General features: G+C 43.9%; 1 protein-coding gene across 2 annotated transcripts in view; it reads left to right on the top strand.

The window, feature by feature from the left end:
* LOC147887370 (Glycosyl hydrolase family 47 protein) overlaps nt 1-27,675 on the top strand; it is a 200,236-nt gene that overhangs the window by 4,213 nt on the left and 168,348 nt on the right. For both annotated transcript variants that reach the window (XM_087394172.1, XM_087394173.1), the window contains exons 2-3: nt 20,813-20,932; nt 21,083-21,175. In XM_087394172.1, the coding sequence (XP_087250298.1) occupies nt 20,813-20,932; nt 21,083-21,175 (213 nt within the window). The remainder of the gene's footprint in view (nt 1-20,812; nt 20,933-21,082; nt 21,176-27,675) is intronic.

Below are 27,675 nucleotides of genomic sequence, written 5' to 3'. Positions count from 1 at the left end.
CCATTTGCCCCTAGGCACATTTAATGCATTTAGGTCCCTTAGCCTTAGATCCACCTAGTCTAGTGCCATGTCACCCTCACCAAGGACCTTGACCTTTATTCCTTTTTGATCATTTACATGAAGCCCAAACTAATATAGTACAAACATCGATCCTTTAAAGGAAAATGTCGACTGACCCTTCCGAGGTCATGTTACCTCAACTTGAGCATAACATTCCTTCCCTCTTCAAGCATCAGCGTCCTCGATGATGAAGTCTGGGAACACTCTCCGTAACTGGTATACGGATTCCCAGGTAGCTTCTGATAGAGGTAGACCATGCCATGCAACCAACACCGTGGGTATCTTCCGATTGCGCACTTGCATTGTTCCTCGGTCCAGGATTCTTGTTGGTTTGCGTCTTGCATTATCCTCTATCTCCTGAAACAAAACAACACCCTCGATTAGTGAGTCACCTGTATGCAAAAATTTCTTTAAACGAGAAACATGAAACACTGGGTGCACCTTACAACCCTGTGGCAATTCTAATTTATAGGCTACCTTGCCTATTCTTTTTAGAATTAACCATGGCCCACAATATCAAGGTGATAACTTAGCACACTCTCCTGCAGTCAAAGACTTAGAGTGCGAAGGAACTCTAAGAAAAACTTTTTCTCCTTTCTTAAATTCTTTAGCAGATCGGTTTTCATCCGCATACGCCTTAGCTCTATCCATAGCTTGGCAGATGTTAGCTCTCGCAAGTGCTAGCATCTCCTGCATCTAAACCACAAAGTTCGCGGCACTAGGCACTTTCTGAGGTATTCCAACTGTAGTTGGATTCGCTGGTCTATAACCATAGTTCAGCTCAAACGGACTGAACCCTGTAGAGGATGTTTTCTATCATTGTAGGCAAATTCTAACAATGGCAACCACTTATCCCATGTATGTTGCCTCAATGACACATATGCTCTAAGCATATCCTCTAAAATTTGGTTGATTCTTTCCGTCAGACCATCCGTTTCTGGATGACTCCACTACTCATTCTGTCCTTAGTGTCTCAAATACCGCAGTCCAAAAATGACCGGTAAATTTGACATCTCTGTCTGACACTATGGATTTGGGTAATCCATGCAAACGAAATATATGTCTAATAAACAAATCCGCCACTTACGGGGCACTAACAGACTCTCTAGTTGGAATGGAGTGAGCCATCTTGGTAAGACGATCAACCACCACAAGGATAGAATCATACCCACCTTGTGTCGTAGGCAGACCTACAATAAAGTCCATGGAAATGCTCTCCCACTTACCTAGTGGTATCTCCAAGGGCTGTAAAAGTCCGAGTGGCTTCACTCGCTTTGTCTTACTTACCTGACGCGAAAAACAACGTGTCACATATTCATGAATATGCTTTTTCATCTTTGGCCAAAAGAAATCTTGCTTCACGAGATCATATGTTTTCTCGACTCCTGGATGTCCCGCACATGGGCTATCATGGCATTGTCGAATGACTCTCTGCCTGAGATCATTCTAATTAGGTACTACTACCTTCCCATTTCTTTTCAGCATACCATCCCTTATGGCATATCTTGCATAAGTTTGGCCTTTTTTGGATGCCAGGTTATCCTTATCCTCGGGTTTGAACACATGAGCCTTAGGCCAAAGGCTCTGGACGAACTCGTCCACCTTTTGAGTTTCTCTAATCTCGGTCATTAGAGCACTCTCTAATACCGTGAAACTCATGTTATGCATAATGCATGACAAGGCATCAGCAACTTTATTATCCTTCCCTCTTCGGTACCGAATTGTCAAATTAAACTCCTGCATGAGTTCTGCCCTAGCTTGGCAGCCCCTCAAGTCAGGTTGTTTACAAAAATGTTTCAGAGTATCGTGATCAACATCAACATAAAGCTCTGACCCATACAAATAATGTCTCCATGTTTTTAGAGCATGGACAACAGCATACAACTCTAATTCATGAGTTGGCCAATTTCGTTGAGAGGGAGAAAGCTTCTTGCTTTCAAAGGCTATTGGCCTTTCCTCTTGGAGGAGAATTGCTCCTACCGCAATGCCACTTGCATCGGTTTCAAGGAAAAACAGTTTCTGGGGATCAACTATTTTTAACACCGGTCCTAAGACCACAGCTTGTTTTATGGTGTTAAAACTTTCCTGTTGATTCTGTACCCATATAAAAGGTACTTTATCTGAGGTCAGATCAGTCAATGGCGATACTATTTCGGAATATCCTTTGATATGCCTTCGATAAAATTGGACAAATCCCAAGAATGATCGCAAAGCGGTCAAACTCTGAGGGATTGGCCAAGTTAGTATCGCAGCCACTTTCTTTGGATCCATTTCTACCCCCTCAGGAGTAATTATGAATCCTAAATATTCAAGTCTTACCATACACAGTATATTTTTCTTTTTATTTACATAAAGACTGGCTTTCCTCAAAGTACTGAACACTATTCTTAAGTGTTCATGATGCTTAGTAATACTTTTATTGAATACCAGAATATCGTTAATAAAATGTACTACAAACTTTCCGATATACAGACGTAGTACATCGTTCATAAGCATGACAATGTAGTTGGAGCATTGGTAAGTCCAAAGGGCATTACCAAAAACTCATAATGTCCAAACCTGCTTCTAAAAGCGGTTTTATGCACATCCTCGCCTCTAATACGGATCTGATGGTAGCCACACTTAAGATCTATCTTACTGAAAATTACAGCCCCATGTAATGCATCTAGCAAATCATCGATCCGAGCCGTCAGATACCTGTGCTTAATAGTGATATTATTCAATGCTTTGTAATCTATACAGAGACGAAAAGTATCATCTTTCTTCTTCTTTAATATCACTGGCAAAGCAAAAGGTAAAAAACTTGGTTGAATCTGTCCCAACTTGAGGTATTCTTTCAGTTGTCTTCGCACCTCCGCCTCTTCAGTAAAACTCAACCTATAGGGAGGTCTATTTACAGGTTCTTCCCCCGGGATCAGTTCAATCTTATGCTGAACATTCCGCTCTGGAGGTAACCCATAAGGTAGCTCATCCCTAAAACAATCAGAGAACTCCTCTGTTATTTGATCAGCCAGCTTGGCCATCTCTCCATTTTGGGCAACATCAGTGCTAGCTGAAGAATCATCAATCGGCTCTACCGATGCTGTACAAAGAAACAAAAACTCTTCTTGAGCTTTTCGAATTTCCATCACGGAAACCAACGGTCCTTGAGGTATATCCTTTTCACCTCGTAAGACATACAGCACATCATTCATCTCGAATTGATAAATGTGCTTTTTCCAATCTATGGCTGGATTCTTCCTAGAATGCCAAGTCTTACCCAGGGCTATGTCTGCATGAGCAAGTTTAGTCATTTCAAAATCAAGCTTCTCAGCATAGTCCTGAATTTGAAGCTCCAACCGGGTAACCCTTTGGTCCCATACTTCAGTTGAACTTCCGTCTGCCATCCTGACTGTATATGCATAGTCAGATGGGCGAGTCTTTAGTTTCAGCCTCTTTACAAGCTCGGAGTTAATTACATTGTGTATTGACGCTGAGTCAAACAACACAATGACCTCATGATTAGCTACTTGCCCTTTCATCTTAATTAACTCCGTATCATTAAAGACTGTATACCCTGTTGCTGCGGGCTTTGACAGGATATTATCATGTGCACTAGTTACTAACTTAGCAACAGACACACATAATAAAAAAGGTACTAACCTTTGAGAAGATCGCGCTAGCTGAATTTGCATCTGTTCTGCTTTGGGACTTCGCTCCATTTCCATGTCGGATTCTGAGACCACCATCTCAGCCATCCGACGATCTTTGTTTCGTGGACAATCTTTCCACTGATGAGGCTGAAGGCATCCAAAACACAAGCCTTCTCTCCTCGCTTTTTCCCTTTGCTCTGGGTTCAAAGAAGACTTCGACCAAGCCCGGGCTGCCATTGGTGTTAGTTTTCTTTTCATTCCAATGGTGGTACTTGATTTAGGAGTCTCAATTGGTTTTGCCTGCTTGGCTTGACCACTAGGCTGTGAGGCACTCCCTTTGCTAATCCACTTCTTCTTAAACCCAATTTTCTTCAGGTACCCATATTGAGTCCCAACCTGCACAAACCCACTTGGTCTGCTCCCTTTTGTATCCTCATAGTTCAGGGCTATGGCAATTGCTTCATCTAGCGTGTTCGCATACTTAGCCCGAACTTCCATCTTGATTCGATCATTCAATCCAAAGATAAAATCTTTTACTTGGATTGACTGAGGTAGGGGTTCATCAACCTTCATTACACTTTCTCTGAACTTATCAGTGTATTCCGCCACTGACAAATTTCTCTGACGAAGGTTTCGATTCTGATCCCAAGCTCGGGATGCTTCGTCAGGAGGTAGGAAGTGTTTTCTAAATTCCTTTTTAAACCCCTCCCAAGTAGTGGATGCTACTCCATCTTTCTGTTGTTTTATCCACCACCTATCCGCTGCCTCATTAAACATATGGGTGGCCTCGCGGATTTTCTTCATATCATTCTCGATTTCACAAATGGCGAAGGCCTCGTCCCATTTGTGTAACCAGGTCTCAATCATATCGGAACTACGGTCAGACATCCGACCAGAATACTTTTCTGGCCTATAATTGGCAATATTAGGCACCTTAGCCCTCCTAGGCTCGACCGTACGAACACTGGACTCCGGTTCCATCGGAGATTTACCTTTCTCCTCACGAGATGGTGTGGCAGACATACTATGCACCATTTTCCTGAGCTCAGACTGCCCTACATTTGTTTGTAACTGCTGCACTAAAATTTGTTGCAAGGCATCCTCTAACATTGCAATTCTGCCAGACAGTGTATGACCTGCTGGGCGCGACACCTGCGGGGTCGGCCGGACTTCCGACTCTACGGGATCCATCTTGGAAGCTTCTTCTTCTACTTCCATTTAGGTCAATGGGTGTGTGTTTAAAAAAAAATAAAAAAAAATAAAAATAAAACACCGCTTGAAACTGTAATTACAAATCGAAAGTCCAACTTCCAACTTTATAGCTAACAAAGCATATATCACACTGTAACCAAACCCACTTTTCCCTGTACTAGGGAAAACTCCTACAATCCAAATTGACTCAAGCACGGAGGCAAATAAACAAGCAAATACTTCAACAAAGCTTAGAAGGCATAGAGAGCTCCCTGGTTATAATTCTTGCTGCATGAAGAGATCAACTAGTCCCTGTAGTCCACTCCAAGTTTACATTTATGACCTGCCTTGTGACCACAAACATACTGAATATACCAAATTTCACACGAGCTCACGGTCAAACACAACCAACGAAAGCCTAGCTCAGTGTGGTCAATCCGATGACGAAGAAGACTGATTTACGTAACTATTGTAACTCATGGACTTCGCACATCAATTGACCCACGATTCGAACGCCCCCCCACAGCCTTCAGTACTAACCAAATTATTAACCTGCGACTGTCCTCATCCTCTGCACAAAGTTTTGCTTCAACATATAGAGCACGGAGCTTGATCCAAAGCTTCTTTGCATACTTCTCAGCTGTTTCTGGAGCAGTCTGCGACAACTTTAGGTGAATTTTGTTGATCTTCGATATGACAACGTCTTGAGTTCTCCGCAAGCGTTCCAATTCCCTGAAATGCAACCAAGCTTGCTATATATCTGATGTAGCAATCCTTTCCGCGTAGCAGTTCACCGTCACGACGAAGGCACAAGACCTGGGCTTTACTACTCTCCAAAATTGCTCCGCAATAAACTAAAAGTAATACCAGCGTGGTCTTTGTCTGGTTAGCTGTTCACCGTAACGTGCGTAACTCTGCTGGCTACCTCACCTTCAACTCGTCAACAGCTTTACGTGAACTCGGCCATCTTGCGACAGCTAGTTTCGTGACCACACAGTAGCTCACCAACGCTACCCAGATTGACGAACTGCCAAATTACAAAATGTGTAGAATTTGGGCTCCTTGTTGTCCGTCGTCAAACGCCCAACCAGTTCCAGACCTCTCGCGATATAATCTGCGCTTTGATACCAAATTTCACACAAAAATCTGCTTGCTTCTAAATTGTTGCGTTGATTCACGGGTGTAGGCACATTCAATAACCTCCCAGCCAACCTCGGTGGTAGCAAGCTGTCAAAAATTCAAATCAGATTACGTGAAAGCTCTTTTTTTTTGCTTGCTTATGCTCAACGAGCCCCAAAACTCCCTAGATGGATCTAGTATGCCACATGTCTGCAAATTAGGGTCCTTCCTTGATGCATCATTTAACCCTCTCTTGGGATATCTATGAAACCATTTGCCCCTAGGCACATTTAATGCATTTAGGTCCCTTAGCCTTAGATCCACCTATTCTAGTGCCATGTCACCCTCACCAAGGACCTTGACCTTTATTCCTTTTTGATCATTTAGATGAAGCCCAAACTAATGTAGTACAAACATTGATCCTTTAAAGGAAAATGTCGATTGACCCTTCCAAGGTCATGTTACCTCAACTTGAGCGTAACAAGGAGAAAGTTAAAGCTCCAATGCAGCATAAAACCGGTGTTCACACAGTCGAGCCTAGAAGGGCTAAGGTGCCTAATATTGCCAATTATAGGCCAAAAAAGTACTCTAGTCGGATGTTTGGCCGTAGTTCCAATATCATAGAGACCTGGTTACACAAATGGGATGAGGCTTTCGCCATTTGTGAAATGAGGAATGATATGAAGAAAATCTGCGAGGCCACCCACATGTTTAATGAGGCAGTGAATAGATGGTGGATAAAACAACAGAAGGATGGAGTGGCATCCACTACTTGGGAGGGGTTCAAGCAAGAATTTAGAAAACACTTCTTGCCTCTTGACAAAGCATCCCGAGCTTGGGATCAGTATAGAAACCTTCGTCAGAGAAATTTATCAGTGGCTGAATACACTGATAAGTTTAGAGAAAGTGTAATGAAAATTTATGAACCTCTACTAGATGAAGCAATTGCCATAGCCTTGATTTATGAGGATGCTAAAGTGCCGCTCGGAGCGATCATTCAGGAGCAGCTTCCGCGTGAGTAATGGACTATTCTAGCACAAGTGGACCCACCAACGTAGAGGAACCGGATGCAGTGATTGGTGTACGTGGAAGAGACGTGCAGTCAGGAGTGACGATGGTAATTACACGGGGTTCTGATGGTGTAGAACCGAGCGATACTAGTGGCTTTTCTTCAAGTTAGTGATAGATGCGTTGTTGAGAGAAGAAGAAGAAGCCCAAAATTTTGGGTCTACAATCAAAGACAGTACAACTGCCGCTTTGTTGGCCATGGTAGGGAATTAGGATTAGAGAGTGCCGATCCTGATGCAATCATCAGAATGAACGTACTTTCTTATTTGGTTACTGATAAAATGAACGTACTTTCTTATTTGGGGATGGATCAAGCTATGGTCTATCATGGATAAAGTGGATGTCTACTTGCACAAGCTCTCTGCCTTGGCATACTAGCCCAAAATGATTGTAATGCACTTTGAGTGCACTTTGCACCGCTCTCATCTGACTTCTATCAGGCTCTTCTCTTTTAGATGGATGAAGCCAAATGAAATTGTCAGATACCTGGGCTGCCTTATTGGATTTGCAGTTAGTGTTAAAAAATTTCTCAGCAAATTTACAGCGTGGGAAAAAGCTAAACTGTCTTTTGCAGAGAGGGCCTAGGGGAGTCAAAGCACCTTGGCAAGACATAGTACTGTGCAAATATAGGGCAAATATGCTATCACAATTCCACAATCTGAAGTACTCAGTAAGATGGTTGCCAAGTGGAAGGTCACCTTTAAAGATGTGACATGGATAGGTATTGGTCAACCACCGCAGGGGGATGCCTCTCTTGGCACTGCCAGGTCAATTTGGCTTTTTGATTGGGCATATAGAGGGCTCTTTAAGCCTATGGTGATTGCTTTTGTGAAGTTTAAAATTTTTTTGTGAGAGAGGTTTGATTAGCTTCAGGAGTATATGAATAGACCAAGTGGGTTTGTGCAGGTTGGGACTTGGTATGACTATCCGAAGAAAATTGGGTTTAAGAAGAAGTGGGTTAGCAAAGGGAGTGCCTCACAGCCTAGCCGGCTAAGCCAGTTGAGACTCCTTCTAAACCAAGTACCACCATTGGAGTGAAAAGAAAAGTAACACCAATGGCAGCCCGGGCTTAGTCGAAATCTTCTTTGACCCTAGAGCAAAAAGAGACAGCGAGGAGAGAAGATTTGTGTTTTGGATGCCTTCAGCCTCACCAGTGGAAAGATTGTCCACAAAACAAGGATCATCAGATGGCTGAGATGGTGATCTCAAAATGCGACATGGAGATGGAGGGAAGTCCCAGAGCAAAACGGATGTAGATTCAGCTAGCGGGATCTTCTCAGAGGTCAGTATCTGTTTTGTTATATGTGTCTATTGCTAAGCTAGTAAATAGTGCACCTGATAATATCCTATCAAAGCTCGCAGCAATGGGGTATACAGCCTTTAACGATACGGAGTTATTTAAGATGAAGGGACAAGTAGCCAATCATGACGTCATTGTGTTGTTTGACTCAGCGTCAACGCACAATGTAATTAACTCCAAGCTTGTAAAGAGGCTGAAATTAAAAACTAGCCTATCTGACTATGCATATATAGTCAGGATGGCAGATGGAAGTTCAATTGAAGTATGGGACCAAAGGGTTACCCAGTTGGAACTTCGAATTCAAGACTATGCGGAGAAGCTTGATTTTGAAATAACAAAGCTTGCTCACACAGATATAGCCCTGGGTAAGGCTTGGCATTCTAGGAAGAATCTAGCCATATATTGGAAAAAGCACATTTATCAGTTCAAGATGAATGATGTGCTGTATGTCTTACGAGGTGAAAATGATATACCTGAGGGACCGTTGGTTTCCGTGATGGAAGTTCGAAAAACTCAAGAAGAGTTTTTGTTTCTTATTGCAGCATAGGTAGAGCCGGTTGATGATCCATCGGCTAGCACTTATGTTACCCAAGATGGGGAGATGGCCAAGTTGGCTAATCAAATAGCAGAGGAGTTCTCTGACTGTTTTACGGATGAGTTGCCTTATGGGTTATCTCGAGAGCGGAATGTTTAGCATAAGATTGAACCAATCATGGGAGGAGAACCTGTAAATAGACCTCCCTATAGATTAAGTTTTACTGAAGAAGCGGAGGTGTGAAGACAACTGGAAGAATCCTTGAAGTTGTGGCAGATTCAGCCCAGTTTCTCTCCTTTTGATTCACCAGTGATATTGAAGAAAAAGAAAGACGATACTTTTCGCCTCTATATAGATTACAGAGCACTGAATAATATCACTGTTAAGCACAGGTATTTGATGGCTCGGATCGATGATTTGCTAGATGCATTAGATGGGGCCATAATTTTCAGCAAGATAGATCTTAAGTGTGGCTACCATCAGATCCGGATTAGAGCCGAGAATGTGCATAAGACTGCTTTTAGAAGCAGGTTTGGACATTATGAGTTTTTGGAAATGCCGTTTGGACTTACCAATGCTCCGGCTACATTCGTCATGCTTATGAATGATTTACTACACCTATTGTCATGTGCACGGATTGGTATTTGACGTGTACTAGGTACACAGAACTAGCTCAGGTTAGCCTGGGGAGGCTTAGAGCTAGGCAGGCTTGATTCTCGGGTTGAGTGGCAAGGGTACGAACTATTTATAGGTCTTCGCTATTTTTGGCGCTTGGGGCCCGAGTCTATAAAAGAGGCCCAGGGGGTTCAGTTCTCAGTGTGCAATTGGGAGCAAGTCTCGTTCCCAGGTGCCAGGTTTGATCCTGGATTGTGTCGCGGACGCGCGCCTGCATCTTAGCGTATCCCAAGGCCCAGTGATTGATCCAGGGCTTCACAGCGCCACCTGGTGGTATGGGACACCAGGCTGGTTTGGATCTGATTGGGAGTTCGTGCCAGTAGCTCAGCTCGTGGCTCGGAGGGGACATCTTCTGATTCGGGATCACATCCCGTAGATGTCACGGTTGGGTGGTGAGCAGCCTGCTCAGTTCTGATGTTGTGTGTGGTTGTTTTGCAGATCAGGGGTTTCAAGAGTGCTGGGAATTGTCAGTTGGTATCAGAGCCAACTCCTGAGGTAGGAACTTTTGATGCGAGAATTTTTGACGGATTTCTCCTCCAGGTATGCCCTAAATTTCGAAATTTCCTGCTGCGTTTTTGCTGGCTACCTGGGATAGAAGGGGTGGAGAGATATCTGGAAAAGAAAGAAGAATAGGAGAGAGAGAGAATCGAAATTTCTGAAGGCCTCTGAGAGAAGTTTAGAGGGTGGAGAAATAGAGCAGAAAAGTAGGAGAGATGTGTAGGAAAAAGACAGCAAGGGAGGCGGGGATGCAGCGCTTAGGAAGGAACGGAGTAGACGGGGCAAGTAGAGGCTTGACAGCCTGCGCAACAGGCTGTCAACAGCCTGCGCATAGGGCTGCGTGCAGCCTGCGCAGAGGGGGTTGCTTTTTCCGAAAAAGCACCCCTCCAAAGCTGGAGGGGCTTGGCCTTTTTTGGAAGCCCAGCCTCCAAATAAGGCTGCCCTGCACCCTATATAGGTGGGGGCAGGGTACTAGCCTACCCACAAGCAGCCTAGATCTTCGAGCCTCTACCTCGTTTTCTGTGCCAGCCAGCCAGCCTCGTCCGTACATTGCCTGCGTCAGCATCGCCCTGCCTCGAGCAGTCTCCCGCATCTGCCCCTGCTTGCGTCAGCCTGCGCAGCCTTCGAAGGCCCTGCAGCAGCCGTACAGCCTGTACGGACTGTTTTCGCCAGCCTCTGTACCTGCTGCTGCATCAACTCGCGACTGTGCCAGTACCTGCAGAACTGTACGGACGCCGTACAGTTACGTCAGCACTGTACGGCCTCCGTCAGCCTTTGTACGGCCTGCGTCAGCAGACCGTACAGTTATTCCAGCAGCACGTGCATCTAGGTTGCGGGTTCGTGGAGGCCTCGGGACTCGCGGGCTTCCGATTCGCCAGGTTTCAGCATCTCTTTCCGTCAGCTTCTTACGGGACGGTTTTCTTCTGCTCCATCCTGCTCTGTGCTTCGTTTCAGTCAGTTATTTCTCTCCGTTTGTAATCAAATCAGATTTCAGCCATGTCTGATGCTCAAAATCCCGAGTTCACCATGGGAGAGCAGGACTTGGATTACACTTCAGTGGGAGAGGACGATCAGGGTCTCTATGACGACCTGATAACTAAGAAAGCCTTCAGTGAGTTTACGACTGCACTTGATGGCAAATTCGAGCAGGTCAATGCTAATCAATCGGGATTGACACAACAACTCCAGGGGATACAAGCAACTCTCACTCTTCTGGCTAGCACTGTACAGGCTCTCACGCATGTGGCTGCCATGGCTTCAGTGCTAGGCCCGAATATAACTCTGGATCCTTTTCCAGGTGACCAAAAATCAAGAACAAAGGAGGTAGTTGACACTTGGTTGCACAAGTGGCAAGTACACTTCCAATTTCACCCCTATCCAGATGAGAAAAAGATTCAGCTTGCAGCAGGGTTTATGTCAGGTAAAGCCTTGCTTTGGTGGAAAGAACTCCAGCCTAAGCCTGATACTTGGACACATTTTGAGGGCATCTTCAGGAAGGAGTTCCTGAAGAAGGAAGATGATTACGATATCGTTGGCAAGCTTAAAGCCCTCGATATGTCAAAATTAAACTTGACCTTTGAAGTTTATCTTCAAAGATTTCGGGATCTGCAAACCAGGGCCACTAAGATGGATCCAGTGACCTTGTTAGGTTTCTTCGTGGATGGTTTGCCAGATTCATATAAGTTGCAGAGATAAAGAACAACAAATGCACAACGTTGCAGGAGGCCATGAATTATGCGCGCATATATGATGATACCATGGCCGGTGCTAAAGCAACCACAGTTTCCGACACGAGTGGAAAGAACAAACGCAAGTTCTTTCAGCATACGATTGGTACTGGGGAGACGAAGTCTACGGACAACGCCTCCAAGAAAAACTTGACTCCAGCAAAGAATGGTAAAGCCCGTTTCCTTCGCACTTTGAGGCTCAAGAAAGAAGGACGATGCTTCTATTGCGAGGAGCGGGGCCACACAAAGAATGAGTGTCCAAAGCGCAAGAACCAAAAGTTGGTGCTTGGACCGAAGCTCCAGGCGGGTACAGGTACCAAGGCCAAGGGAGCGAACCAAGTCTCGATGACAGGTATTTCAGTAAATGTCATTACCTGCCCACTCTCTTGTAATTGTACTTTCAATACGTCGTTGTTTGGTCTGCATGATCTTTTCCGAGTTTATGGAGAAGTTATGGACTAACTGGTTCACATTCTCTTTGATCCGGGCAGCTCTCACAATTTTGTTAATTACAAATTTGTGCAGAAGATGGGGCTGTCCACAGTACCTAGCGACCACACCTACGAGGTGCAGCTTCTAGTTGGGAAGCAGTTTTGGGATCGCAAGGTTGAAGCGCTTCCCATCCGGATTCAAGCCTACACGGGAGCTCTCACATGTTATGTTATGCATCTAGAGCATGTAGACTTGCTGATCGGGATAGAGTGGTTTAAAACCACAATATTCAGATCGGATGGACGGAGCATACGCTTTCTTTTGTAGACAAGGACACCCAATTTTGTATTCAGTGTGATTAAATCCCCCCTTCTCAGGGGCCTATTGTATCTGCGATGCAGCTTCGGAATATACTAAACAATTCTCATTATGATGTCTATCAGTGTGTTTTGATTCCACTTTCTTCATTTATTGTTTTAGTAATTAACAAGAATGAATTAAGTGTGTTTGAACACCGAGAATTGAGAATGTTGTTAGATAATTTTAAGGACGTATTCCCAGCTCAACTGCCGGAAGGTTTACCTCCAGAACGGGCAGTAGATCATCGCATAGACTTAGTCCCAGGGGCTCAACCTATCAGTGTACCACCTTATAGGATGAGCCAGGTAGAGGAGGATGAGTTAGCTTTACAGCTTCAGGATTACCTGAATATGGGCTATATCCGCCCAAGTAAATCACCTTGGGGTGCACCTGTCCTCTTAAGAAAGAAGAAAGATTCCTCCTGGAGAATGTGTATAGATTATAAACGATTAAATAAAGTCACAATTAAGAACCGCTATCCTTTACCTCGTTCCGATGATTTGATAGACCGTTTGGCCGGAGCGAAGTATTTCACTAAGATTGATTTGCGTACGGGTTATCACCAAATCCGTATCTATGCTAAACACATAGATAGGACCGCATTCCGGACTAGGTATGGTCATTACGAGTTCCTCGTATTACCTTTTGGTTTGACCAATGCTCCTGCTACTTTTCAGCAGATGATGAACGATTTGTTCAGGGATTTTCTGGGCAAATTTGTTGTAGTGTTCTTAGATGATATCTTGGTATATAGTAAAACGCTTGAGGATCACATAGGACACCTCCGGGTTGTCTTAGTTGTTCTAAGACAGCATAAGCTTTATGCCAAGATGAGTAAATGTGACTTCTTTATGAAGGAGGGCATTTACTTAGGACACAAGATTTCTTCTGAAGGTATTAGCATTGATCTGGATTGTATCCAGAAGGTTTTAGAATGGCCTATCCCTCAGACTGTGAAACAACTTCGTTCTTTCCTAGGATTTACGGTATTTCTTCGGAAGTCAGTGCGTGATTATTCACGTATCACGGCACCCTTGACCAACATATTGAAAGGTCGTGGACGCAGGTCTACCCAGCCGATCTCTTGGACTGATGCAATGAACAAGGCTTTTGAAACCTTGAAGTTTTCTATCAAGGAAGCACCCGTTCTTGCATTACCCGATCCTACCCGGCCTTATGTTTTAGAGGCCGATGCGAGTGATTATGCGATTGGGGCAGCTCTATGTGAGTAAGAAGCTAGACGACACTCAATATCGTTGGCCCACACTCGAGAAGGAACTTTATGCTGTAGTGTATGCTCTTAAGGTTTGGAGACACTACTTGTATGGTTCAAAGTTCCTTGTATTGATTGATCACCAGTCAATTAAGTATGTGTGTGATGGTTCAGAATTGAGAGGAAGGAAAGCTAGATGGGCAGAATTAATGCAGGATTTTGATTTCGAAATACGTTATCGTAAGGGTTCGTTGAATAGTGTGGCGGATGCCTTAAGTCGAGTTAAGTTTGTAAATGCTTTGTCATTTACGGAAATATCCTCAGACCTATTTCAATCCTTGAGAGGGCTATACGCAACTGATAGTCATTTCAGTTCTTATTGGCAGAGAGTCCAGGATGGGAGCTCCATGGTTGACCAGGACTCAGGGATTGTGCCACCTAGGATACAGGCGGCGGGAGGTCAGTGGATGATTAGGAACGGCTTGCTGTTCCGAAATGAAAAAATTTGTGTGCCTGATGTTCTGGACCTTAAATCCAACATTCTCTGGGAGTGTCATGATGCTCCTAGTGCGGGACATCCAAGTATACATAGGACTCTGTCTCTTGTGAAGCATAACTTTTATTGGCCTAAGATGCGTGCATTTATAGAGAACTATGTGGTAGGTTGCCGAGTTTGTCAGGTTACTAAGGCTGAACGCCTTAGAAGCGCGGGCTTATTACAGCCATTACAGATTCCAGGTAATAAATGGGAAAGTATTTCCATGGATTTTATTACTGGTTTACCTCGAACGCGCAAGGGTCATGACTCTATTTGGGTCATAGTTGACCGTTTGACAAAAATGGCTAGATTCTTACCTACAAGAACAACTATTTCAGCTGTTCAGTTGGCTCACGAGTTTGTGGACCACTTGTTCATGCTGTATGGTTTGCCATCTGACATAGTCAGTGACAGGGACTCAAAGTTTACAAGTAACTTCTGGACACTTGTATTTGAGAAGTTGGAAACTACTCTAAGTATGAGTTCCTCGGATCATGCACAATCCGATGGCAGTACAGAGAAGGTCAACCAGTTGGTTGAAGACATGCTTCGGGCATATGTATCTAAGAGACAGTCTTCATGGGAAGATTATCTACCCATGATTGAATTTGCTTACAACAGTGCAAAGCATTCTAGTACAGGATACAGTCCTTTTATGCTTATGTACGGGTTTCAACCTAAGTCACTAGTTATGGTAGGATTAAAAGGGATTCAAAATGATGCTGCTAAGAACTTCTTGCAAGACATGCAGGAAATGTTGCAGTTTGCCAAAGAGTCTATTAGAAGTGCCCAAGATCGGGACAGATTTTATGCTAATAGACATCGTTCACCCAGAGAGTTCTCTGAAGGAACGATGGTATATTTGAGAATTCCTAAGGAATCCAAGAGCCTAAGTACTGGTTTGGTTCTGAAATTTTCTTCAGATACTGTGGCCCATTCAAGGTCATTAAAAGAATTGGACCAGTTGCATATCGACTAGAATTGCCTCCTGATGTTAAAGTACATCCAGTCTTTCATGTCAGTAGACTGAAAGAAGTATTGGGTGCCGATGATCAACTTGTTTCTCCTCATGAGATTATAGAAGTTACAGATTTGACTTTTATTCCTCACGAACCTGAATCTATTCTTGAATTTCGTGAAAGACAGATTCGAAATCGTACTATCACGGACTACAAGATCAAGTGGAAGGAACGTGTTGAGGAGGATGCAACATGGGAGACATTACAAAACCTCCAAAGAACATTTCCGGATTTCTTAGCGAACTCAGGAGTGAGTTCTTAGAGGAGGGGGAGTATGTCATGTGCACGGATTGGAATTTGACGTGTACTAGGTACACAGAACTAGCTCAGGTTAGCTTGGGGAGGCTTAGAGCTAGGCAGGCTTGATTCTCGGGTTGAGTGGCAAGGGTACGAACTATTTATAGGTCTTCGCTATTTTTGGCGCTCGGGGCCCGAGTCTATAAAAGAGGCCCAGGGGGTTCAGTTCTCAGTGTGCAATTGGGAGCAAGTCTCGTTCCCAGGTGCCAGGTCTGATCTTGGATTGTGTCGCGGACGCGCGCCTGCATCTTAGCGTAGCCCAAGGCCCAGTGACAGATCCAGGGCTTCACAACGCCACCTGGTGGTATGGGACACCAGGCTGGTTTGGATTTGATTGGGAGTTCGTGCCAGTAGCTCAGCTCGTGGCTCGGAGGGGATATTTTCTGATTTGGGATCACATCCCGTAGATGTCACGGTTGGGTGGTGAGCAGCCTGCTCGGTTCTGATGTTGTGTGTGGTTGTTTTGCAGATCAGGGGTTTCAGGAGTGCTGGGACGTGTCAGTCCCGAGTCTATAAAAGAGGCCCAGGGGGTTCAGTTCTCAGTGTGTAATTGGGAGCAAGTCTCGTTCCCAGGTGCCAGGTCTGATCCTGGATTGTGTCGCGGACGCGCGCCTGCATCTTAGCGTAGCCCAAGGCCCAGTGACAGATCTAGGGCTTCACAGCGCCACCTGGTGGTATGGGACACCAGGCTGGTTTTGATCTGATTGGGAGTTCGTGCCAGTAGCTCAGCTCGTGGCTCGGAGGGGACATCTTCTGATTCGGGATCACATCCCGTAGATGTCACGGTTGGGTGGTGAGTAGCTTGCTCAGTTCTGATGTTGTGTGTGGTTGTTTTGCAGATTAGGGGTTTCAGGAGTGCTGGGACGTGTCACCTATATATTGGGAAGTTTGTAGTACATTTTATTGACGACATCCTTGTTTTCAGCAAAAGTATTGCTGAGCATCATGAACACTTGAGAATAGTGTTCTATACTTTGAGGAAAGCCAGTCTATATGTACATAAAAAGAAAACTGTGCTGTGCATGTAAGACTTGAATATCTAAGATTCATTATTACTCTTGAAGGGGTGAAATGGATCCAAAGAAAGTGGCTGCGATACTGACTTGGCCTATCCCTCATAGTTTGACCGCTTTGCGATCATTCTTGGGATTTGTCCAAGTTTATCGAAGGCATATCAAAGGATATTCTGAGATAGTGTTGCCATTCATTGATATGACCTTTTATATGGGGAGAGAATCAACAAAAAAGTTTCAACGCCATAAAACAAGCTGTGGTCTTAGGACCGGTATTAAAAATAGTTGATCCCCAGAAACTATTTTTCATAGAAACCGATGCGAGTGGCATTGCGGGAGGAGCAGTTCTCCTCTAAGAGGGAAGGCCGGTAGCCTTTGAAAGCAAGAATCTTTCTCCCTCTCAACGAAATTGGCCAACTCATGAATTAGAGTTGTATGCCGTTGTTCAAGCTTTGAAAACATGGAGACATTATTTGTATGGATCAGAGTTTTATTTTGATGTTGATCATGATAGCGTGAAACATTTCTGTAAACAACCTGACTTGAGAGGCCGCCAAGCTAGATGGCCAGAACTCATGCAGGAGTTTAACTTAACGATTCGGTACCAAAGAGGGAAGGATAATAAAGCTGCCGATGCATTTGTTTCACGGTATTAGAAAGTGCTCTAATGGCCGAGATTAGAGAAACTCAAAAGGTGGACGAGTTTGTCCAGAGCTTGTGGCCTAAGGCCCATGTGCTTAAACCCGGGAAAAAGGGTGACCTGGCATCTAGAAAAGGCTAAACTTATGCAAGATATACCATAAGGAATGGTATGCTGAAAAGAAATGGTAAGGTTGTAGTACCTAATCAGAATGATCTCAGGCAGAGAATCATTCAACAGTGCCATGGTAGCCCATGTGCGGGACATCCAAGAGTTGAGAAGACATGATCTCATGAAACGAGATTTCTTTTGGCCGAAAATGAAAAAACATATTCATGAATATGTGACACGTCGTTTTTCGTGTCAAGGAAGTAAGGTAGAACAGGTGAAGCCACCCGGACTTTTACAGCCCTTGGAAATACCACTAGGTAGGTGGGAGAACATTTCCATGGACTTTATAGTTGGTCTGCCTACGACACAAAGTGGATATGATTCTATCCTTGTGGTGGTTGATCGTCTTACCAAGATGGCTCACTTCATTACGACTAGAGAGTCTGTTAGTGCCCCACAAGTGGCATATTTGTTTATTAAACATGTATTTCGTCTGCATGGATTACCCAGATTCATGTCAGACAAGGATGTTAAATTACCAGTCATTTTTGGACTGTAGTGTTTGAAACACTAAGGACTAAGTTGGGAATGAGTAGTGGGGATCATCCAGAAACGGATGGTCAGATGGAAATAGTCAACTAGACTTTAGAGGATATGCTTAGAGCATATGTTTCATTGAGGCAACAACGTGGGACAAGTGGTTGCCACTGTTTGAATTTGCCTACAACATTCCTCCACGGGGATCAGTCCGTTTTAACTGAACTATGGTTATAGACCATAAAATCCAACTACAATTGGAATACCTCAAAAAGTGCCTAGTGCCGCGAACTTTGTGGTTTAGATGCGGGAGATGCTAGCACTTGCGAGAGCTAACATCCGCCAGGCTATGGATAGAGCTAAGGCGTATGCGGATGAAAACAGATCCGTTGGGAAATTTAAGGAAGGAGAAAAAGTTTTTCTCAGAATTTCTTCACACTCCAAGTCTTTGACTGCAGGAGAGTGTGATAAGTTATCACCCCGATATTGTGGGCCATGGTTAATTCTAAAAAGAATAGGTAAGGTGGCCTATAAATTAGAATTACTACAGGGTTGTAAGGTGCACCTAGTGTTTCATGTTTCTCATATAAAGAAGTTTTTGCACACAGGTGACTCACTAATCGAGGGTGTTCTTTTGTTTCAGGAGATAGAGATAAGGCAAGACGCAAACCAACAAGAGTCCTGGACCGAGGAACAATGCAAGTACGCAATCGGAAGATACCCACGGTGTTGGTTGTATGGCATGGTCTACCTCTATCTGAGGCTACTTGGGAATCCGTATACGAGAGGCGGAGAGCTTTCCCAGATTTTATCATCGAGGATGCTGATGCTTGAAGAGGGAAGGAATGTTATGCTCAAGCTGAGATAACATGACCTCGGAAGGGTCGGTGGACATGTTCCTTTAGAGGGCCAATTGTTTTATTTTATTTTATAGCGCTTCATGTATATGGTTAAAGGAATCAATTTAAAGGTCCTTGGTGAGGGTGAACTGGCGCGCTGAGTAGATGGTTCTAAGGTCAGGGGCCTAGGTGCACCAAAATGTGTAATTGCCAAGGGGCAAATGGAATTAAGTGATACTCCAAGAGAGGGGTAAAGGGTACATCTAAGGATGGCCCTAGGAATGTGACATGTGGCATGTAGAACAATCTAGGGAGGTTTGGGCTTTGTGTACAGCTTGCAAGAGAATTAACGTATGATTTAATATTGAGCTCGCTGTCATGAAGATTGCCTGGGAGGATTATTTGAGTGCCATTGCCCGTGATTGGAAAGGGAAACTGTATTCCTGCATTTCATTTTAGGTTGCTAGTTATGTTCGGTCATTTCATTCTTCAAGCTGTCCGGGGGTCCTAATGAATGGGTCAACCACTACCCCAAATGATTCTCATAGGTAGCCATCTAGATGCCAAAAGAGGAATGAGATAAGACCATGACGTTCCTTCATGGCCTGCGTTTTGACATCCAGTGGTATGTTTGCAGGTGTCATTCCAAAGGGTACGATATTCTTATGAGCTCGCTCAGAATTTTGAGCCCTTGGGATACATCTTTAACTCCACCGATGTTCGTTTGGACCCTGGAAAGGTCAAAGACATTGTGGACTGGGAGATGCCCACAATTGCACAGGACATCCGCATGTTCATGGGCATATGGCGGTGTACAGAAAGCATATCAAGGACTTGACCAAGCTCACGGTGCCCATCACAAATCTTTTACAGGGAGACCAAGAAGCTGGCCATCCACTTCACTCCAGAGGTACTCAAACCCTTCGACTTACTAAAGGAAGCAGTTACCACAGCCCTTGTCTGGCCTTGGCACAGTGGGACCAGCCGCTTGACATGAGAATGAACGCCAACGACTTTGCCATTGGAGCAGCATGGTCACCCTTTGTATCTAAGGATGCAAGTTGATCTCAATAGAGACCAATATATGGCAAGGAATTGACAGTAGTCATTGATGCCCTTATTACATGGGAGCATGTTCTCTTTGGCCAGGAATTTTCACATTCAAGACTGCTCATCAGCTGTTGTGATTGATTCAGATGATGGTTGCAACCCAATGGTTCACTGACTGACAGGTCTGGCGGAGCTATCTTGGAGGCATAATCGGTAGGGTCCTAGCTAGAGCCCTGGTGTCTGTAGAGCGTGTCTAAGATCTGCCTCGGCCATCCCTTGTGTCTAAGATCTGCCTCTGCCATCCCTTGGCTTGGTCTGTGGATCTGTGAAAGAAGAGTTTGGATAATTATGTTTCTCCTACTCCACTATCCTCTTGGTAGCTGGATGATGTCCATGTCTAGCACTTCATGGCATCCATGCGATTTTTCTTGCTCAATTATATAGTTTAAAGGAACATGTTGAAAAATATGCTATTGTCTCTTTAGCATCTTTGTAACCAAATCGAGACACAAATTTTGTAAGAACCAAGCATGGTTTATGTGTAATGGGGTACTGCTCTAAAAGGGCTCAAGGAGCCTAGAAAAAAGGGTTGTATTTTCAGAGAAAACGTTGTTGGAATTAGGGGAATTCCTGAAGATACAATTTTCAAAGCTAAATATTTTACATAAAAACAATTATGAGTAGGCCTACAAAGAACGATAAAAAAATGGACCATGGGCATCTAGGAGACAAAAGCTAGATCAGGTGTTTGGCAAGGTTTGAAGGCAGGAGGAGAAGATAAGCTTAGACTTTAAGGTGACATGATTAATGTGAAAGGGGACTACCAGCGAGGTTGCATGCTTTGTGAGCAGAATGTTTTATAGGCACCATGTTTGACCTGGATGAGGCATAACTTTGTGCCTGAGATAAAGCAACCCTTTATATTAAAGTCTAAATCTTTGTTCGTTTTTGTTGGCAGGTCCGAAACATGTTCTACCATGCATTTGAGGGCTATATGCAACACGCATTTCCTCTTGATGAGCTGAGGCCTCTAAGCTGTACTGGAGAAGATTCTCTTGGTGGATATGCTTTGACTCTTGTAAGTCTGAGGCCATGCTCTTTTCATATTATTTTACATGAAAATTGTTTTTCGTCTTCATGAAACTACAGACCTTCCCATACCCTTAAGGTTGAATTGTGTCTTATGTTGGATGATAATTAAGGTTCTAATTTAAATTTTATCCTTCAGGTTGATTCCTTGGATATGCTTGCACTTCTTGGTGATCGCACTCGATTCAGCTCAGCCATTGAATGGCTTGGCAATAATCTACGGTTTGACAAAGTACCTTCACCAAACAGAATCATTTCTTCTCCTTGATTTTTTATGAGAGGATTTTTTCAGTACTAAGAAGATCAGTTTGATATTCATTCATTGAGGAGAAAAATTGTTCAAACTAATAAGTTGTTTAATATTTATCTCTAGAGAAATAGAAGAACATTTTTCAGATCCTGTTGTTTTTCTATGACTTGTCAAAGCCTGTCTATTCATGAAGGGTGGTCCCTTTTCGTGAAACTTTCATTTTTGTAATTAGCTTGAAGAATTGTCTCCTTTGCATGGAACCCAACCTTCATACATGCCTTTTGATAAAAACAACACTCTGTTTTTTTGAGAAACTGCTGCAAAAATCAAAATGTATCAAATCTGTTGTTGTCTGTGGATCTAAAACGCAGATCAAGTGTATTGTTCTTGGAGAACATTCTATAGAGGTCAAGGTCCTTTTAAAATGAATAATACTTCACTGGTTTGCAAAGTTTGTACGTCAATCATATTGAAAATGTTCAATAGTTCTATGAATTTGGAAGGAAAAGCCTGAGAATTTTGTAGATACCTAAGTGAAACCAGTCTCAGGTTTGGGACAGGGGTCTTATGCCATCACTCCTAGCTCCCCTTGCTTTCACCTCCGAGCACCCACCCACCCATACCTCCTTTCCTTTTTTTGCCATACTCTTCCCTTTCTTCCATTGTTTTCTCCTACCACCTGTCTTCTATCTCTCCCTCTTTTTTTTGTTAGAAATGAAATTCCTACAGAGGCTATCCTGCAGCGGAAGACTGATGAGCATCCCCAGGAATTACACACGGAAGTGTTTTACACTGTGGAATCAAAACTTCTTTTAAATAGACAGAGATCCAAGAGAGATATAGCACCAACAAAAGTATATTTCCGTCCACAGGTGGATACAATAAACAAGAACGCTCTAGGCCCACCAAACTGTGGTCCTCAGTCCTTACCACCAGCTGTATTACTATCATTCTAGATCCCTGAGCCCTCGTGCTCCTCTGAGCTTATGTAGACACTCCCTCTAATGATCCCTCCACCTTACTGCCCGGGCAGTCAGCCTAGGTGGGCAGCACTTCCAAGCTTAGTCTGCAGCACCTTTGTCCGTTCTTCACCTCCTGAATATAGGCCCAAGTGAGAGTCTTCTGCTGCTCCTATCTGCTCTCTGAAGGATGCTCCAGGTGATGATTATGGAGGCCCCAAGTGCCCCCTTTTATAGGGCTCTAGGCCCCCTCATTTCAGCCAACTGGTAGAGGGGAATCGACCAACCCAATCAGGCAGTGTATATGGATGGATGCATGCCTCTCCTAGCCATATTTTCACTGTCTCTGTATACTATAGCTGCGGCTTTCTTGTATACTCTTTTATGCTATATTTCATGCTCGCTCCTGTGTTTTGGGTCAGCAAACTGTGGTTTGCTATTTCAAGAGAGGGGTATGTCATGGGGGCGTGAAATTCTAAGTACTTTAATGTACTACAAGACCGTGACAACTTTGGTTTTAAAAGTCCAAGCGTGGGCTTAATAATGTGTAATTAAACGCGGCATGGTGCCTAGCACATAAGCGTAATTAATCCCTAGGCCCAAAGGCATTCCAAGGAATTAAAAGAGTGGTTGTTGGGAAATGATGATGTGGCATTTTTAATGGGCTCCCTAGAGGGCCATGTACCTTCAGTGGCCCCCCTAGAGTTTCAGGTGGCTCTAGTGCCTTCTACATGCTCCTTTGCCATTCGTGGACCTTCCTGGGCCTTTTAAACTTCACATGTGTGGTTTTCTCTCTCATCTTCTCCCTTTGTTGAGATTTTGGACTGGTTTTTCAGCCTGCTTCAGCTGAATTCCGTTTTTCTTCATAACTCCTCACCCGTTTGGATTCCTCGACTTCCGTTTGGCCCGATGGCTTCCCCTCTGCCTCCCCTTCGCAGTGATATGCTTTTCCCTCCGTGCGTTTGGTAGAACGGGCAGAGCTGAGCACTTCTTTTGCTGGTCAAATTTGCAAAAGTGGCTTTTTCTGGACCTTTTTGCTTCTACCGCCTCTTGGGCCTCTCCTCTTGCAAAGCTACAGCTTTCTATTGAATTTCGAGTGGTCCCACGCGCTGGTTGACTGGTTTTTCTCAGTTTTGGAGGACTTTCCGGCGATGAAACTTCTCCAAAACCTTCTCAATGCATTCCTCTCTGAAGCACGCTTCTTTTAAGCCCAAGAACTCCCATTTCTTTGCGACAGAAGTGCTTCTTTTCGCATTTTTCAGTGGAATTCTTGCTGGTCGGCTCTTGTAAATGCTCTTTCTTCGTGCTTTTGCACTCCTCTTTGGCTGAGAATGCAATTGGGCATTGGCTACTATGTCCTCTTGGCGATTGAGGACTTGGTTCGAGTTTTCAGGGCTTGGTGAGTTGTGATTTTGCTGCTCCAATTTCTTTTTGCCATAAGCTATTGGTTGGCCTCGTGTGCTGCCTCTTTCTTGGCTCACAGGAGCCCAGGTAGTGTTACATGAGTCATTCTTTGGTTGGGTACTTTGCTGATTTTATTTTGGAGCTTTGAAAAGCTTTGTGAATGCCATCTGGAAACCACTCAAAGAGAGTGCAGTTAGGGTGCAGTGTGATTGCATGTGGACAGCCAATGGAATTGCACTCGGAAAAGAGAATGCCTTTGGGTTGAGCCTATGGGTTAAGTGCACTTATGTGATGGTGTTGTACGCTTGAAAGCCTTGCGAAGGCTTAGTGAATTGGGGCTACGTGCTCAGTTGCAGGGAAGGTCTCCCAGATGCAACTTGTAATCATTTCACTGTGAAATATAAAGAAATACCGAAAGGGGCGCCACGGTGTTTGGGGCCAATCGGGTGCACTTGTCTATGTGTGTTGAGCAGGGGCATTTTAGCCTCCATCCCTTTTTCAATGGTTTTGTTTGTGAACAAATGGGTAAATGCCAAATGGTGATCATGCACTGGTTAATGGTTGTGATATATGCTTTGTGAGCTGTAAATAAGTGCTGAAGTGATTAAAGGTTTAGTTCCACTGCCCTCTGAGTGATTAGAGGCCGGTTTCATTGGTTCCGTTGCCGGGACACCACACACTCTTTCTCAAGAGGTGGGCCTCGGTAGTTTGGTGGAAGGATATCTTTGCACTTTTTGACAGTTGAATATTACAACCATAAACATGGTGAGTACCCATGAGCAAGAGAGCTCCACAACTCCTCAAAGGAGAAGGCAAGAAAGCCTTAATGATCCAGCTAGTGTACAGCTGCAGGGAGCACAACAAATGCCTTTTGAGCAGGCCACACATGAAGCTACAACTGAGCTCAACGGTGATACTAGTTCTAGCAGTGAGTCAGATGATGCTACTATGTTGAATGCACAGCTTGCAAGTGCAGTGATTGCTTTGACTCAGCTGGCTCAAAATTTGGCTCAGATTGTGCAAACAAATGCCAAGAAGAAGAAGAAATGAAGAAAGCACAAGCACGGAAAGAGTGAGTACACACATGCATCAGCTTCTCATGGCGGACCGCACACTCATGCATCAGTTTCCCATGAGGGACAGCCATCAAAAATGACTCAGAAAGTGACTTCCAAGAGAGAGGAATCGCCCAAAAGAGCACTTGAGAAAGAGGTACAAAAAGTACAGCCAGTGCAACAGTATGAGCAGCCAGCACAAGGCCTTGGTTTGGGTACTTCTACTCCTCAAAATAATAATGTGCAGTCCATAAATGTAGCTCAACCACCTCAGCCACATTTGAGGCAGCAACCTGAATATTTTGGTATAGATTCTATCTTTGATGCTATGTTGATTTCATCGCCAATGGGGCATAGAAAGCAAGACAATGTGGGAATGCAGCCAGGCATGCAAGCCACATCATATGCTCCCATGCCTAATGTTCAACCAAGCATGGCTCTCCCTAGTGAAGGGAATGCTGCAAATATACAGCCATCTTTGGGACAGCAGCCAATATCAAATGTATATAAAGAATTTAAGGATTGTGGTTCTCATGTCAAGTTTGATACATATAATGGAGTACAGGACAGGTACAAAGCCCTCACATTCCTTCAACAGTTTGATGCTGCATTTCTTGGGGGTTTGTTTACAGAAGCATCCAAGATGAGGAAGGTTGCCACATTTTTGAAAGGCAATGCACTTAAGTGGTACACGAACCTTATGCTTCATGGAGATGCACCTGCTACTTGGCTGGAATTTAAGCAAGTGTTCTCTTCTACTTGGCTTACTCCAACTTTTGAAGTTGAAGTACTTTCACACTCGCATGACTAGTCATACAAAATTTGCAAGAATCTTGATGATTACACCCAGAGGTTTTGGGATGTTTTTGCTGCCATTGAGCTCTTACAGGCATGTTTCTTCGCACACCTCCGTTACTCTTTGGGAGACTGTTGTAGATTGCCTAGTGAGCTACGTGATTATTGCATCAAAACCAAGGTGGGTTCTATGACTCAATTAATTGAGAATGCAAGGACAGCATATGCATGGATGCAGGAGAAGAATTTGGGCTTTATGGACAGCAAGAAATAAGACAACAAACGGGCTGCCAAACACCAGGATAAGGACATCAAATCTGAAAATAAAAATTATGGCAAACGACCGTTTCAAAAGGGAGGAAAAGCCCAATTCAAAGCTGGTCAAAGGCGTGGACAGCCTAATAAACAGCCCCGTACCAAGTTATCTGATGAAGAGAAAAAGTCACTCATGGAGCAAAACAAATGTTTTATATGCAAAGGAGAGGGACACCGCTCTTATGATTGCCCATTCAAGAAAAGAGACAGGTCAGATGATGATAAGAATGGTGATAAACAGGCTGATCGGAAGGGCAAAAAGCCTAAACCTTCCGCAGGACTTCTTCCAGATGTGATTGGGAGTTTGCCACATGCACATGATGAAGAGGAAATGAAAAAGACTGAGATGTGCAGAGCATGGGGAAAAATCAGAAATCAGAATTGTTTGTTTTTCTTTGATTCTGGGGAAAAGGCGAATTTCATAACTCCTGATATGGCAGGAAGGCTTGGCATCAAGCCTGAGCAAATGGGGCCATCCGGCATGTGTGATATGGCCAACCCTGAACTCAACACACCTGTCACTTCTATCATTGGCAAGTTGAGGATGCATATCCAGGGATATCAGGATACAGAGGACTTCTACATTATGCCTTTGCCAGAGTGTGATGCTTTGCTTGGGATGCCTTGGATGTACAGGGTGGGGGCTGATGTGCAGATGATAAACAAGAAGATTTTTATAACTCATAGAGGCAAAAATCATGTACTTGATGTAAAGTTGAAAGGGGAGTCCATCCCTGTAGTTTCAGCTTCTTGTATTTCCAATGTAATAAAGCGTCATATTTCAGCGTACTTGATTTTTGTCAAAGAGGACAGCCAACCAGTTCAGGAAGGCTCTACTCTTTCTGCTTTAGATAGAGAAAGGGCTGCTTTTATTTCAGATTTTCAGGATTGTTTCTCAGATGCACTTCCTCAAGAATTACCTCCCAAGAGGCCCGAGGATCATCAAATTGATATAATTCCAGGAAGCTCACTGCCTAATATACCTCCCTATCGTGTCAGTAAGGCACAACAGGAAGAGATAATGTCACAAGTGAAGGAACTCTTGGAAAAGGAATTAATACAGCCAAGTAATTCTCCTTATTGTTCCCCTGTGTTGCTTGTGCAAAAGAAGGATGGCAGTTGGAGAATGTGTATTGATTATAGGGCTTTGAATAAAGTCACAATTAAGAACCGTTTCCACGCATTGATGATATATTGGATCGGTTGGAAGGTTCCTCAATGTTCAGTCATATTGACCTTAAAAGTGGATACCATCAGATAAGGATACGGCGTGAAGATGCCTACAAGACTGCCTTCCGCACTTCATTTGGCTTATATGAGTTCCTTGTGATGCCTTTTGGTTTGACTAATGCACCTTCCACTTTCAATAGAATGATGGATAGAATTTTTAGAGCACACAGAAAGTTTGTGGGCACTTTTTTCGATGACATCATTGTGTTCTCTAAAAATGAGCAGGAGCACAGGAAACACCTCACTATTGTGTTTCAAGAGTTGAAAAGACACAAGCTATTAATAAACACCAAGAAAAGTGAGTTCTTTATGCATGAGATTCATTTTCTCGGTCATATAGTGTCAAAGGATGGAGTCAAGATGGATCCTGCAAAAGTTGAGGCCATAAGGAGTTGGCCAATTTTGAAAAATCTGCATGAAGTCAGAAGCTTTCTTGGGTTGTGTTCATACTATCGGAGGTTTATAAAGTACTTTGCAGAAATTGCTTCTCCCTTGCATGCTTTACAAAAGAAAGCTGTACCGTTTCAGTGGGGACCAAAGGAAAATGCAGCTTTTGAAGAGCTGAAGCAAAAGTTGTGTTCTGAACCCGTTATTATCTTGCCAGATCTTGCAAAACCCTTTGCTGTAACTTGTGATGCATGTGGGAACAGCATAGGAGGCACTTTGATGCAGGATGGCAGAGTGGTTGCATATGAGAGTAGAGTTCTCAAAGATGCTGATTTGT

The sequence above is a fragment of the Dipteris shenzhenensis genome, chromosome 23 (genome assembly GCF_047967505.1).
Source record: "Dipteris shenzhenensis isolate YYH24624 ecotype China chromosome 23, Dip_SZ_1.0, whole genome shotgun sequence".
NCBI classification, from domain to species: Eukaryota; Viridiplantae; Streptophyta; class Polypodiopsida; order Gleicheniales; family Dipteridaceae; genus Dipteris; species Dipteris shenzhenensis.
Note: the sequence above shows the minus strand (reverse complement) of the source record. Positions and strands in the feature narration are given on the sequence as shown.